Genomic DNA, 15,783 nt, shown 5'->3' with positions numbered 1-15,783 from the left:
CATTTTCCCTCTTATGCTTCTATCCTGGCCTTCTTTATATTCACATCATAAAGCATCTGCACTTGCTATTCCCTGGATTGTTTCCCTGCTCTCCCCAAAACTGGCTCTTTTTTTGCATTCAGGTCTTAGCTCAAATGTCACCTCAGAGAGAACTTTCCTGACTGCCTTTCATACACCCCATCCTAGTCAGTGTCATTAACACCCTGTTTCATTTTCCTGATAGCACTTATCCCTATTTGAAACTGTACTGTTAATCTGTCTGACTCATCTCTAAAATCTAAGCTCCTTGAGTGAAGGAAACTAATAAATGGCTTTAACCATAAAAACAGGTATATGGGAAAAGGGAGATCTAATTTAGTTTAAGTTGTCGGGAAAACTTCTCCCAAGTAATGTAGATGGATGACAATGAATTAACCGTATAAAGGAAAGTGGGAAAAAAATGAGGATTCTGAGCAGAAGGAACAATGTTGAAAGACCAGGAGGTGAAAGACAGCATGACAAATTTAAGTAAATGCAGGTCAACATGGCTAAAGCAGAGTTGGAAAGAGAGAAAACTGGATATCAGCACATGCCAGATTACATAATACTTTGAAGGATCCTGGTGATTATCCTAAGAGAAATCAGAACTCTTTAGAGATTTTAAGTAGGTAAGTGATATGATCAGATTTGCACTTGTATAAAATCACTGGCAGCAATATGAAGAATGGGCTGGAGGAGAGCAAGAGGATCCACAAGACAGGTTAGGATGCCTAGGACCAGAGAGTAAACAAGGGCAACCTGGCGTAGTGTAAGAGAAGCAGATAGATTGGAAAGGTATTTATAATGTAAACATGTAGTGATTAAGGGAAAGGGGGGCTCAAAACGACTCTGAGGCTTCTGCCTTGGCAAATCTGAGACAGAGACCAGAGAAGAAAGAAGCAGATGGCACAGTAACTTCGGCAGGGAGCTATTTGCACTCTCAACCAATACCCAAAGCAGCGCATAAGGATTAGGAATGTTGCTGAGGGCTACAGGACCGTGTTTCCCTATTCACAGCCAACCGCGGTTCACAATGCAACACAGCAAACGGGTTCTAAATGAACGCTCTCCGATAACACGATTGCTCTCTTCATAGATGCATCTACTTGACGCAGGTGTCTTGTCAGACTCTCGTCACTCCACCCAAAAGCGTACATTACTCTACGGCTACGAAAAACTCTACTCCTCCCTCTCTATTAGGCATCATCTCGGCTACGAAACCTTGCCGGTCTCAGGCTGGGGTGCTGCAGCTTCTGTGAATCCATCACTTCTGCGACAGACTCCAATACGGAAAAGCTCGCTTAGTAGCTTTCTTTTTTATTTATCTTCCCTGGAACCTGTGCTCCGTAGGGCAAGGCGGCCTCTCTCACTGTGGTATCCCCAGCACCTAACACAGTGGCCGACACGGAGCAGATACTCAGTTAAAAGACCTGAGTGAATGAATTGACGAACGAATGCCTCCTGGGTGCACCCCGTCCCAAAGAAAATCCCACCCCCCAGGCCTCGGGGGCCTTGACGTCTCCTCCTTTCACACACACCAGCCTCGGCCAAGCGCACCTGGGTTACGAACTCCGCGTTGATCTGGGACACCGTGGGAGCCACGATTTTCTTGGGCTGAGCAGGGGCCGCCATGGCAGCACTCTCACTCCGCTCCAGTGGAAAGGAAAGGTCCCCTCGGAACAGCGGTGAACGTGATGCACTTCCCCTAACAGGCAGCTCTTGCCGCCCAACTCCGCGGAGCAGGAGCCCGCGGGCCGGGATATCCTCGGCCTTCACAGTCTCAGAGGAGCGCGTCCAGCAGCCCGTACATCTTCCCGGAAGCGGAACGGAGCAGCGCCGGAAGTTCGTGCAGGCGTTGGGTCTGAGCTACAGAATGCAAGGGCTTCGGCCTCCTCCGCATGCGCCCCCTAGCGGGAAGCTGAAAGAACGCACCCAGCACTCCGGATCGGGTCTCAAGGACTCGGCAGGTAGGTGAGGGTTCTCCAGGTACAATTGCTCGGGTGGGGGAGACTTGGCGGTTCTCTCAAACCTAAAAAAAGCAGTAGTGAAAAAAACATAGGCTGGGTACGGGGGGTTCGGTTTTAAATGTTTCTTAACAGATTCATGGAGCTATAGGTTGACATACAATGAACTGCATGCACATATTTGGAGTGTAAAATTCGATCCGTTTTCAGTCATACATCCGTGAAACCATCACCAAAATCAGGATAATAAGCATATTCAACGCCCCGAAAAGTTTACTCATGCCTTTTGCAATCCATTCCTATCGCCATGCTAGGGAAAAAAGAGGCTACTAGGTAAAAAGGGGCTGACAGGTTAGTGAGTGAAGAGGCAATGGACAAAGTAGGTGTAAAATGCATCTTCAGCATAAAAGACAGAAAGATACAACAGTAACCAGAATAACAGGTAAAACTCAAGTTGTTTCTCTCAACTGTTATCTCTTTTTACGCTAGGTGCAGTGGAATTTTTTTTTTTTTTCCTATCCTCCCTTCTTTCCAAACAGAACTTCAAATTTGACCTAACAGCTAACCAGCATAAATGCAAATTCTTGGACCCAACACCAGACATGAGAGAAACTCTGAGGATGTGACAGCTATCTATGCTTCTAACAAACCCTCTATATGATTCCAATGCAAACTAAAGTTTGAAAACCACTGATCAACAGTGACAACAGAATTATGAACAAAAAGCAGTGGGAGCAGCACAGGGAATGGCTTGTTTGGGTAAATCAGAAAGGCTTCCAGAGGAAGTAGTATTTAAGTTCAAACTGAAAGAATGAATAGAAACTTGCCAGTGTAGATGCAAAATATTACATGTTCCATATTCCTTTAATAATACCATTGTGCTACTTCTCTTTTTCTCCTAATGCTAATAGAACTCTAGCAGTTAGCCCTGAAATTTAAGTCCTTCTAACCAATAGAAAGCAATGGAAAGCTCAAGATAGGAATTAAGTGTTCTTTCCTTGCTTCTAAAAAGCAGATATTCTGTATCATCAAACAGTCCTTGAGGCATGTGGCGGGCTCAGTAGGTGGAGCCTGGACTCTTGTCTCAGAGCCATGAATTCAAGCCCCCACGTTCAGTGTAGAGATTACTAAAAAACAAACAACAACAAACAGAAAACCCAAAAATGGGTTATCTAACATGTAAATTGAAATGTTTTGGGGGCCTGGCTGGCTCAGTCAGTAGAACATGTGACTCTTGATCTCAGGGTTGTGTGTTGAAGCCCCACGTTGGGATAGAGATTACGTTAAGAAAATAAGTAAAAAATCAATTCACCATTAAAAAAAAAATGTTTTCTGCAAGCCAGTTTTAAACACTTTAGTTTTTTCCCATAATCGTGGAAAACCAAATAAAATCTGGCTCATCTAAATTTCTTCTTTGAACTAAGAGTGTTAAAGTCTGTATCCAATTTAAATAATAGTGGGTAGACAAGTTGGAGACAAGAATAGCAAGAATATGCATGGGAGGAATTAATTCTGTATTTCTTTAGCACCAATCTGGAGAAAGGCCAAAGAGGAAGATAAATGGGTAAGCAGGTAGATCATGTGACATGTAATGCAGCTAACATCCTTTTGTAGGTGATAAGAAACTATCAAAGAAATGTACTAAAAAGGAAAAGTAAAAAATAAATAAGTAAAAAGGAGATGATTAAATATCCATGTTAGGAAATTCAGTGTAGAAGGTGGATTGGAATAGGCCCAGGAAAGTGTTTGGCCATCAGTACCTTGTTCCAGTATTTTTACCTTCTATTTAAAAAAAAAAGTCCAAACTGTGTAATTTGAAAGTTTATTTTTAAAATATTCTGAAATTTAAATTCTTCAAGACTCTTAACCACCATCCACTTTCCTTCAACACACACACATTTTATCCTAAAATTGTTGTCCCTACCGCAGTACAAAACAAGAAACAATAAATCCACTAACTCAGCCAATGAAACTACTTCAGTAAGTAATCATGCTACAGCCTGGAATCACCCAAACAAAAAATTTTAATAAATCTCTTTAAAGACATTTATAAAGATTATTTTTTCAGAAAACCAAAGTAATTGATTCAACAATACTAACAGTTCTAGCATGCAGCAAATCATCATGTAACATCTAATGTTTAATTTTCTTATCATGGATGTATACAGTTTATTTTCATTCCTATAAAGTTTCCACAAGAAGCTTGCAGTGATAAAGGTAAATAAGGATTTTGTTACAGGTACTTCAAATAGCACTACAGTACATCTTTGACAAAATTTTTACAATTATTCCCACTTTCAATATGAAACAGCTTTTATTAAAAAGGCATGGGCCAAAAAAAAAAAAAAGTATAGTAATATCACTTAAGCAAATAAAGTCTAATAATCATACAAGCACAACACTGTTAGGACTTTCCCTATTTGGGTTGGGAAAGGACTAAATGAGACATTTGCTTCAAATAAAATTACGTAAATAGCTTTGGAAAATCCCCAAATACACAATTTCAAACAAAAAATCCTCGATCCTATATTCTTGGAAAATATGAGCTAATTATTCCTTGCTTTTATGTAATAGGTATGTTCTTGAAGTTTTGTGTAAGGCAAATTCTATAAACCCTCATTTTTCTTGCATTGGAGGAACCTATCTGGAGGAAACCTAAGAGAAATTATTCTTTAAAACATGATTCTCCTGCACATTTATACATCATTGGGCATTTTATCTGTACTGTCACGTTTTATCTCTGTATATTAAACCCAAGTTTCTCAAAATGCACTTGAAAAAGAAGATACCAACCTCTCCTCCCCCGTCCTCCTATACAAAGACAATTTCTTAAGAGTTATGACAAAGAACTTACAATGCAAAGAATGTTCATTATTCAGTCTCAACAGAGGGCTTGTCACTATATTTAAGTGTGCTAAGACAAACACCGACCTGTTCTTCTCTTAAAAGATAATGGTTATTTTATTACTAATAAATGTCATTCTTAAAGATTTTATTAAAAAATGGCAAATACAAAGGACAATTTGTGATTATGTCTTTTATAGCTTAAGATTCCCAATATTTCCCTATCATGACAGTGCTGTTGAGAAGAATGATATCCTCAATTCCATAAACACTTTATTCCTAAATGGGAATAATTACCTTACTAATCAAAACAATTTGCTAAGGATCAAAATAATATTCTTTAGCATTAGAGTCTTGCAAGAAACAATTCAAAACTAGAACTAGACCTAGTCATTGCTATTTGATCAAACTTAACAGATAGATTTAGTTAAGTCACAGGACCACTCAATTCAAGAGGCATTAAAACAGTTTTACTGAAGTAAAATAGAAGTCTTGTGGAGATGCAGATCTATAGGTGAGTCTTAAGTCTATACAACTACTGTTGTCAATCATGTAGTAAATAGATGAATTTCATTTATTCCTCTGAAAAGATAATACTGCATACATATCATCAAAAAGATTATGGCACTTGGACGATATTCCTGATAAGTAAACATGATAAATGTATACAGGTGCATCCTAGTCTCTCTCCTACTTTCAGATCTTTTGGGAAAGACAACAACAGGCTGGGTAAAAAACCAACTCTAATCCCCTGTGGAAAAGGAGGTGAAGCTACCAGAGTCCTAAGAATAAATAGCTTGCAAAAGACCAATGAAAATAATGCTGTGATTTTCTTATCCATTTTCACTTTTACTGCCTTCAGTTTTTAAACTTACAAGAAAAAATTTTGCAATGGAATTTGAGCCACAGGTGGACAAAATTATGCTTTCATGTGAAACAAAATAAATAAAATGTAGTGGGGCTATTTGCTGCAGCCAAAACCCAATTTTTACCTCTGTCTTTTGAGTGTATCTAAAAGAAGATGGCATACATTAAGAATTCCTTTAAAAAATAATGAACTGAGTTATTGTACCGCATCATGGATTTACATTTTCAATACAGCCAAAATATTTATTAAAATAAAATAAATGCTTACTGTATGGCATCAAACCATGTTCTTCCCCCTAAAAATTAATTTGGCTGTTCCTAAAACATTGTATTAATTTTCTATGTATCTTGGCTCTTACTTGTAGGACAAGCAACTGCCTATGAAATCACTCAACCTAAGGAAGGCCTTTTAATAAAAATACATTTTAAATGATACAGGCTTTAAGAACAAGATCACCAGAGAGACCACAAATGTGTTACTGGTTCTGTCAGTTACATAATTGAATTTGAGAACCACTTTATCTTGTGGTTGGTCATTCCTTAAAGTGAGTAAGTTGATGTCTCTTCCAGTGAGGAGCCTGCCTGAATGTTTTGCCACAAACTGAGCATTCAAATGGCTTCTGCCCTGCATGAATTAGATAGTGTCTTTCCAGTTTAGATGGAGATCTAAAACTTTTGGAACAAACGCTGCATTGGTAAAGAAGGCCATCATTCCTCTCTGCACGCCCTGAATAACCACAACAATGACTGTGTTGGCTCTGCTCTGATTGCAGAAGTGCGCTAGAAAGATAAGGCTGCCTGTTCCTATAGGGGGTACTGAGAATGAAATCCTCTGATTCTGCCTTAACTTTTATATCTGATATTTTATCTGACTCTGAGACCTCATATTTTTGGAAACCAAGAGTTTGACATTGTTGGGAAGCATTATAGTTAACATTATCACCTGGATGAATGAGAAGTTGGTTCAAATTTTCAAATTCTTGGCAAAGAGATCTTCTATAAGGTATCTTATCAATATGAGTTAACTTGTGTCTTTTTAAGTGAGCTGACTGTCTAAAAGATTTCCCACAAACATTACAGCCAAATGGCCTCTGTCCAGTATGAATTAAATAGTGTCTTTGTAGTTTGGAAATAGAAGGAAACACTTTCTCACATTTGTCACAAGGACACATCTTATGTCCAGTATGGATGTTTTCACTTGGAACTGAAAAACCACACTGAAGCACTTCACAGTTATCAAAGAATTCCTCACCTGATGAACCATAGATAGATACATCTTTATTATTCACTGAATTATCTGTAGTTAACATGTTTTCTGTTGTAAGGATACCTTTCAAGTTTTTACCCATACTTTGGCTCTGGAAGTGCTTTTGCCAAGAAAATGGCAAAGTCAACGTTTTCTTCTTTTTATTGCCAACTGTCTTATATGTTCCATGTTTGCCAAGGGAACCTATAAATGTTCTCTGGGCTTGTTCAGGGCTCTGCTCACCAGAAATAAGATCACAATTTTTCAAGAAATTGTTTTTAAATACTTTTTTCTCAGATCGAAAATTATCTAATTTCTTACCCCCAGCACGTTTAAGTTTAGCCAAGATTTTTTTCACAATGGTTTTATAGTTGTAGCTTCTTTTGAGCCTGCTTGGAATTTTGCCACCTCTGGCAGGAAAACACTTATGTCCATTGAGAATCTGCTCTGATTCAAAACACTCTTCACACTCTGGACACTGAAAAGGGACGATATAAATAGAGTGGACATCAAGTTGATTATTCTCCTCAGATTCACCTGTATCACCATTTTCAAAACCATCCTGCTTTGCATTTAACTTATTAGGCAGGGGGCATGATTCTGGACTCTTTATCTTCAATGAAAGAGTCTGAAAGGTCTTATTCCTGGTATGGATTTGTTTATGCTTCAGAAGTTTGCTTTGAATCTTAAATCCTTTTTGACAAAAACAACATTGAAAAGGTCTTTCTTCTGAATGTGTGAGCTGATGAATTTTTAAATGAGTTGACTGTCGGAAGGATTTACTGCACAAGACACACTTAAAAGGCCTCTGACCAGTATGAATAAGTGCATGCCTATCAAGTTTTGATTGTGATGGAAACATCTTGCCACAGATTGTACATGCGTGAATATTCTTTCTTTTCTTTGTAGGGCTGTATGTAGGATCAGACTTAGAGCATGGATGTAATGCCCATCTTTCCTCTGTGGTAAAAGTATGATACATCCCATATACTGGCTTTTCTTGCTTGGCCTCCAACAGTCTTCTGACCTGTTTAACATCATTCTGGTAGGTTTCATTGTGAAGTTGTTGGTGCTTCACAAACGTCTTCAGATTTTTAAAGTGGCGTTGACAAATGCTACATTTAAAAGGCAGATTATGAGTTAGCTGATGTCTCTCCAGATGAACCAGTTGCCTAAAGGTTTTATGACATACATCACATTCAAATGGCTTTTGACCGGTATGAATGAGATAATGCCTAGCTAATTTTGATGGTGTTTCAAAGTGCTTGAAGCAAATATTGCAAATATATGGCCTGTTTCTAGGTAGTTTGTTGGCTACTACACACTGTTGAATCTTTAGCATTTTTAAATTGTTTTCAGCCATCATATTCTTCAGTGATATACTCTGATGAACTCCATGTTCTTAAACTCCACAGATGTCTAAAAATTAAAAATAAAAATGTATTAATTTAAAAATTATTTATTCATATGAAAAGAAATAATTTAAGTTGTTTTTTATTCATATGAAAAGAAATAATTTAAGTTGTCCTTTGGTTAAAGATATTAAGGGTATAGGGGAACCTGGACTTTTTCTATGTTTAAAAGTAAGTTAATAATCATTTTAGATGAATACTTTAGAATAATAAAACTAACTTCACCCATAGAAATGATGAGTCTTTAAAAGAAATTTCTAGGGGTGCCTGGCTGGCTCAGTCAATAGAGCATACGACTCTTGAGCTCAGGATCATGAGTTCAAGCTTCATGTTGGGTGTAGAGCTTACTTTAAAAAAAAAAAAAAAAGCCAAAATAAATCTCTAAAAACCTATATAATTTTAAGCTATATTTCTAATTGATATAATACATTAAGAGGAGGATAATTTCAATTTCTTAACATTAAATAGACCTTTAATTCCAATTTTCCTAGTTCTCTATTAAGTAGTGTCGTCAATATTTAGTTGCTTTGTCATTATTGATTTTGGCCTGTAGCCGACCTCAATTCCTACCATGTATTTTTCCTTCTTTTTAATAGTTTCTATGGAATACTCTTGAAAGAAGTCCCAGACTAGAACCACATACCACAACCATCTCTGATTATAACAGGAACTGACTACCCATAGTTCCTGTGCCAAAAATTGTCTATGGCTGATCAACTACCACTAGCACTAAGACTGGCTACTATTGTCATTTGCCTTCACACCAGGTGGGAAAGCACTTACTGGGAGCCCTGTAACTGCTAGAACCATTGGTGGCAACAAGTGATCTCATCTGCTATTTATAAGTGATAGCTCAGGGATCCCCAGTGCTCCAAGTGCAGTCCCATTTGTACTTCTACAGCGTGCACATTAATTTGATAGAGCTCCAAATCCCACTTCAACCGATTCTCTGTGCTCTCAACTGATTTTTTGTTATTCGTAATATGAAAACAAACAAAAAAACCAAAACAAAGCCAACACCATGTACTTTTTCCTGTTAAACTGAAAATGAAAAGTAAAATAGCAAATCTCAGTGGTTCAACCTGAAGATGATTCTGACAACTGCAAGATACACTCTGTTGGAAGACTGTAAAAACCGATTTAAAAAAAATTCCAATGACGCCTCAAGGCTGAAAGCCTGTTGGTTTTTTACTAACACCATAAAAGCGAAGTGAGGCCATCACAAAAGCAAATGAACAAGAGACGAACGACCTGAGAGAAACTTGGACCACTTCCAGCTGGGGAATAATCTCTGGCGACATTATCACAGCCTTTCCTTCTTGGTGGCTGCGTCTGCCCCACTTCCCCTGGCCCACGCTCTTAAACCCTCACCTCTCGTCCCAGAGGGGCTGCAATGGACAGAGGACCCTGACGTCCGGCCGTCGCCCTCATCGCCCACAACCAATAAGCACCTAGGGGGTCGAGCCGAGTCCAGAGACTGCAAAATCCCACACTAGGAAAGGAAGCGCAAGGGTGAAAATGGCTTTGACGGCAGCCAGGGGGGAAAATGCCACATGCGATTCGACCCACAGCAGAGGAAAAGCATCCTTTCTGCGCCTTCCTCTCAGAGACTGCCGCTCCCCAAGAGACGCAGTCGGGAGGCGGGGAACTGGAAAAGGAATGGGAGCCGAGGTCGTGGCGCCCCCGCTATGGGTCCCCGGGCACCTTGGAGGGATCGAGGCGGGCCCGACCCTTCCCGGGGATCGCTCCACCTCACACACGGATTCCTCAAGTCCTCCTCACGCACCTGGAGCTGGCACGGACCCGGCAGGCACGCATCTCAGGGCCCAGACGCCGCGAAGGCAGCGAGCGCACGTCCGCAGGGCTGGCGCGGCGACGGGCTGAGCGCGCAGGCGCAGCGCTCCGGAGCGCCCAGGGACGCGGTCCGGCTGGAAACAGGCTCCCTCCCACCCCAGGGCCGCCGTCGCTTAGGCTCGGTCTGCACGACGGCGGGGAAAGGGGGCGCTCCAGAGGTTGGTCCCCACCCCTAGCGCCGCTCCCCCCGCCCTGCAGTTCCGCGGGGAAGAGAAGAGAGGAGTGAAGAAGGCTGTTTCTTCAGATTGCTGACGATTAGATGAGATGGATGTAAAGTGCTCAACGCAGTGCCTAGAGCCTAGTAAGCCCTGAATAGCTTCATCATTTATTACTTTTTATATTACATACAACCTTATGAAGCGATGGGATCTCATTTTAAAATGAGGAAAAGGAGATTGAGGCGTTAAGAAACTTACTCAGTGTCACACGGCTGATAGACGATGGAGGTGGGATTTGAACACAGGCGTCTAGTACCAGACCTGCACTTTTAATTCGCTACTTCTTCCCCAATTATAGATATCTCAGTATTTTATGTGGACACTATTAAGGGTTAAACGTGTAGTCCAGTTACGGACGTGGGTGACACATTATTAGGTATAAGATGCTTAGGTATCTACCGAAGATTTTAAGTACAAAAGATAGTGGAAAATTATTGTGCATTTTTGCAGGTTCCGATTTTAACTGCCTCAGCTTGAGCGATGAGGACATGAGAACAGGTAACAAGCATATTTTCTTTCAACTGTAAGTAACTTTTTGCATTACTTGTCAAGGACCACTGACAACAAAAATTGTTATTTCTAATGTTTTTATACGTTCCTCTATTTAATAAGGAGAAAGTTGGTCCAATGAAAAGTCATTCTCTATTTTCCATGTGGCAACACGAGGAAATGGCTAGTAGGACATAAGCTTTGGCTTTTATTTTGTAGCAAGCTTGGAGGAGTCACATTTGGGGAAGGTTGAAGCCCTTCCAACAGAAGCAGAGATAGAGGAGGGAAAGAGCTTCCGTGTCTTAAGAGTTAACCTCAGGGTAGGGACTCTGTGTGTTCAGATAACCCTTGAAGACTTGCTCTCTTCTGCAGCTTCTCCTGGGAGCTCAGCTCAACCAAATCATGCAAACAATTGCATCCATCACCAGCCACATAAATCCTCAGAAAAGATACGCAGACCGTAAGAGAATATCACCTGAGGTTGGGAACCAATGGAGGGTGCATTACCTGCAAAATAAGTAGGCCTTTGCACCAAGAGCCTGAATTTGGAGTGTGGAACATAGATGAGACATGGATAAGCTATTCTCCAAGGCCACATACCCTACCTCATAGCCTTCCCCATTCATCCTGAAAGTCATCTCAGGAGCCTTCTGGGGGAAAAAAAGGGGGTTAGAAATTACTGTGAGTAAGTCATCAGGAAGATTTCACTGAATAGGTGAGATTTGAATGGGGACTTAGCAGTGGTTTCAATATGGATAAACAGAAAATGTGGGGGGCAGGCTAGAACATTGTAGGGAGAGATGGGAGTAGTGATAAGGAAAAATAAAGAAACGGCGTGGCAGATATCTTACCTCTGCAACTTACTAGTGTGTGTCCTTAAAAGTTACTTAACCTTTCTGAATCTCAGTTTCCTCATCCTCAAAATGGGGATATAATTAATTAATCATTCATTCAATGACCTGTCATGTACAAAGTACAAAGGATTCACTTGTAAGCATATGAAGATGAAACGGTGAGGGCCCTGACTTCAACGTAGTTTTCAGCTCAGAAGAACATGCAAAGAAGTATAATATGATAAGAGAAGATATGTATGGGGCAGCAGTGGGGAGGAGGAGTGTCTAAATCTGCCTGGGACTTCAGGTGGGGATTGTCTTTGACCTGAGGCGTTAATTATCCATCCACCCATCCATCCATCCTACATATATTTTAAGCACTTGCTATGTGCCACGCCCTGTTCTACATTACTGGAGATAGAGTAGGGAACAAATTAAAAAGTCAGCAATTCCTGTCTTCATAGATTTTTCATTTATAGTTTTTTATATATTTATATGCCTATGGAGGGAGACAGACAATAAACTAAATAAGGAAAATATATCATATCTAATATGTAAAATAAGCACAGAAGGGGGCTATGAAGATTTGGGTGGGAGGGCTTGTCGGCATTTTAGTAGACAGCCGGGGATGACCTTACTGAGCAGTTCTGTGATTTTTGAGTGGAGCCTGATAGAAATGAGAGAGCCAGTCCTCCTTATTTATGCTTCACGTTTAGAGCACTTACTGCTCACCAGGCACTTTGCAAGAAGCTGAGAAAAGCCTTAAATGCCTTGCAGAGGTTTTCTTTTTTTCTTCTTTATTTTAAACCTGTAGGCAATAGGAGATTATTGAAAAATTTTGATCACAGGTATGGCAAGTTTCCATTTGTGTCATAGAAAATTCAGTAAGATGGATGAAAAAACAGCGGTGGCAAGATTAGAATAGCCACGTTGTCATCTAGGGGCTTCCTACTCCTTGAATATCTGGTTAACTTGGATGAAAATCCAGTTCTGTGGCCTGTGACAGTCTTCATGCTACCTGTTCACAGTTTGCTCCTAGTGTATATGTATCCTCCTCAGTAGTTCTTAACCTTTACGGCTATCTATCTCCTTTTTAGCAACAACACATTGAATGTAGAACTTAGCTTCCTTGTCAGTTTCTAGAAAAATATCCAGTCATACTGGTGTGTGTGTGTATGACAGCAAGAGAGAGAGAGAGAGAGAATACTCTACTGAAGATTCAAGGGTCACTAGGGGATAGGGTTTCAACTGAAAAGATGTGGGGCCTGGGAGCAACTCAGCCAGTACCAAGTGCATCCAAGAAAATTGCACTTGAAAGGAGTCCACACTTTGAGCATCTTTCATATGTCTTTGGAATATTTTAAAGGCAAAAACTATGAAATTGAGTTTTAATGCTTGCTAAAGCTCTTCCTACTCCCAAGTGACTGACCTGGCAGAGAGTTCAAATCTTCTGTTTTCATCTCCCCTCTTATTTTCCTCTTACCTCTCCTCTTTCTTTCTGTGGAGCAACCAATAAAACCATCCACTTGCCTCCTGCAGATAATCCACCAAAACCTGTACCCCTCAAATGTTAGTTTCTACCCCCAAGCAATTATCAAAGAATTTTTCCAACAAAGATAGCACTCCCTTTCTAAGAGGATTTTTGATGAATAAAATTCTCTCTTTCCCATCATATATTTTCTCAAGAAAAATATTTGCAGACTCTTGTGTGTTTTGCTGCAGGACTTCTGAGGGGTGGCAGGGGCTGGAGGTGAGGAGTGGTAAGTTGGGATCAGAAGGTAAAACGTGATACAACTGTATTTTACTTAAGGCAGTTAGACCACATCCGACTTCCAGGCTAGTCCCAATCTCTTGGAGGTTGTTAGAAATTTTCTTTAAAGCTCCACTAGTGCTAATGCCTATAGGATTTCTGGATCTAGTTAGGCAGTGGCATCCTACCCCACCCACCCCCCATGTGTTGGTTCAAATTCCATAGTTACCCTGAAAGCAGGTGGGATTCTCAGCATAGGGCATTGACCACATTTGTTAACCCTTAGAGTCAGGGCTGACCTCTGGACCCACATTGATTACAGAAACCCCTCCTACTACTTTAACATTGGGGTATAGGTCAACCAAGGAGAGAGGGCAGAGCTATGGTATCTACCAAACGTTTTTGCTTATGCCGTCAGGAGAGCCTGACATTGGGACTTCTCTCCTGTTTCTGGATCTTAATTTCTTGAGTTCTTTTCATTCCTCCAAAAAATACCTATCCTCACAAGGGCCAGAACAGATGGAAGCGTTTCTCTTCTCAGCCCCCAACCCCATGTAGTGCTATGGGTTTTAAACCTGTCTCTGGTGGCTGCTAGATTGCAGGGGGCAAATGTGTGAGATATTACTGATCTTTTGTTTAGGACCTGGCTTCCCAACTAGATAACTCAATAGTCATTGTTTGTGTTTAAGCCTAGGGCTTTTTCTGGTGTGTTCTCTGACCCAAAGTAACTCACTTACCCCCTAGCCTGGGGGCATTGGTAGTTGGGTGAACGACTGTGAACTAACTATCTGTACTTGGGTGGCTGAGCTCTGCACACTCCACATAGTTACACGGGTACCTTCACCTCTAACCCCAAATAATCAGTCTTCTCTCTTCCTCCCTTTGAATAACTTCTTTAAAAGCAAGGAGTAGGGGCGCCTGGGTGGCTCAGTCGTTAAGCGTCTGCCTTCGGCTCAGGTCATGATCCCAGGGTCCTGGGATCAAGTCCTGCATCAGGCTCCCTGCTCTGCGGGAAGCCTGCTTCTCCCTCTCCCACTCCCCCTGCTTGTGTCCCTTCTCTCGCTGTGTCTCTCTCTGTCGAATAAATGAATAAAATCTTTAAAAAAATAAAAATAAAATAAAAGCAAGGAGTAGGAGGATAATCCATATTTTCACAGGAAGTTCTGAGTTTCTCCTGTAATGTTTTGCTTTAAATTCCTCCTACATCAGCTTAACTCCAACAAGCCTGATTTTTCCACACTACTTTCCAACAGCGATGTGGGGATGCTTTGTGGCAAAACCTCTTAAGTTTTAACACAAATGCAAAGGTCACTTCTCCTTCCAGCTGTTACATTGCCTAAATTCTGATTTAGAAATCCAGACATTTACCACATTGTCAAGCATGATTGCCATTAACAATGCCATTGTTAAGCATTCAGCTACCCAGTGTACCCTAGGGATGCACTGGCAACTTTGCAATCACATAAATTCTTAAATCTAGATCCTGCAAACTTTTAATTAATCATTGTCTAATTCCAACTGTTATTCCTCTAATATTTCAGGGAATGTGAAAATCCTTTTTCTGCGTTACCCAAAATTGTCTTTATTTCTCGTGGCATGTAGTGTTCACTAGGGGTCGTAATAGGCAGTCCCCAGTTCAGATCTTTGAGGGACCCTGACTCAGTAGAAGAAACAATCATAATAGGAATCTTTCATTAGCCCTTTACAAAGTTGTAAGTTAAGGACTTCTTTTGTGTTGCTGCTTTTAATATTTTTTTCTTTATCACTATATTTTGCAAATTTAATTACAATGTCTTGCTGTTGTCCTGTGTTTGTTGATTTTGATGGGAGTTCTCTGTGCCTCCTACATCTGGATATCTGTTTCCTTCCCTAGGTCAGGGAAATTTTCAGCTATTATTTCTTCACATAAATTTTCTGCCCTGTTTTTTCTCTTCTTCTTTTGGGACTCCTATAATACAAACGTTATTATGTTTGATGGACTCACTGAGTTCCCTAAGTCCATTCTGCTGTTGCATAATTCTTTCTGTCTTTTGTTCAGCTTCATTATTTTCCATTATTTTGTCTTCTAGGTCACTAATTCATTCCTCCAGCCTGCTGTTCATTGCGTCAAGCCTGCTTCCAATCTTGTTTATTGTTCTCTTCATCTCTGATTCTTTTTTAACTCTTTAATCTCTGCCGTGAGGGTCCATCTGATGTCTTCTATTCTTTTCTCAAGGTCAGTGAGTATCCTTATGCTTGCTTTCTAATTTCTTAATCTTCTCAACAACTTTGAAAGGAAATATTTTTGT

The 15,783-nt window shown here is 40.4% G+C and overlaps 2 protein-coding genes and 1 long non-coding RNA gene across 5 annotated transcripts in view; 1 reads left to right on the top strand and 2 right to left on the bottom strand.

Annotated features, from left to right (window-relative positions):
- AQR (aquarius intron-binding spliceosomal factor) overlaps nt 1-1,922 on the bottom strand; it is a 106,895-nt gene extending 104,973 nt beyond the window's left edge. The window contains exon 1 of the mRNA XM_045900398.3: nt 1,576-1,922. Within this exon, the coding sequence (XP_045756354.1) occupies nt 1,576-1,650 (75 nt within the window). The 5' untranslated portion in view covers nt 1,651-1,922. The remainder of the gene's footprint in view (nt 1-1,575) is intronic.
- A 1,868-nt stretch (nt 1,923-3,790) lies between these two features.
- ZNF770 (zinc finger protein 770) lies at nt 3,791-10,263 on the bottom strand. 2 transcript variants are annotated; one of them, XM_045900396.2, is made up of 2 exons: nt 10,138-10,263; nt 3,791-8,358 (listed from the first exon to the last, which is right to left on the bottom strand). In XM_045900396.2, the coding sequence occupies exon 2, from the start codon at nt 8,303-8,305 to the stop codon at nt 6,227-6,229; it is 2,079 nt and encodes a 692-aa protein (XP_045756352.1). In that variant the 5' UTR covers nt 8,306-8,358; nt 10,138-10,263; the 3' UTR covers nt 3,791-6,226. The 2 variants fall into 2 exon arrangements, with proteins under 2 accessions (XP_045756352.1, XP_045756353.1); XM_045900397.3 differs by lacking the exon at nt 10,138-10,263 and adding an exon at nt 9,723-9,960.
- A 134-nt stretch (nt 10,264-10,397) lies between these two features.
- Nucleotides 10,398-15,783, top strand: part of LOC129046531 (uncharacterized) — a 112,132-nt gene continuing 106,746 nt past the window's right edge. For both annotated transcript variants that reach the window (XR_008508077.2, XR_010405074.1), the window contains exons 1-2: nt 10,398-10,506; nt 10,874-10,921. This is a non-coding gene — a long non-coding RNA (uncharacterized LOC129046531). The remainder of the gene's footprint in view (nt 10,507-10,873; nt 10,922-15,783) is intronic.

Source organism: Mirounga angustirostris, unplaced genomic scaffold (assembly GCF_029215605.1).
Source record: "Mirounga angustirostris isolate CCGP_5_RB_7025 unplaced genomic scaffold, mMirAng1.0.hap1 SCAF_9, whole genome shotgun sequence".
In the NCBI taxonomy this organism is placed as follows: Eukaryota; Metazoa; Chordata; class Mammalia; order Carnivora; family Phocidae; genus Mirounga; species Mirounga angustirostris.
The sequence above is the reverse complement of the archived record's forward strand: the minus strand, read 5'-3'. Positions and strand labels throughout refer to the sequence as shown.

Bases quoted from the DNA above. Each gene is read 5' to 3' on its own strand.
- ZNF770 (XM_045900396.2), bottom strand. From the start codon at position 8,305: ATGATGGCTGAAAACAATTTAAAAATGCTAAAGATTCAACAGTGTGTA.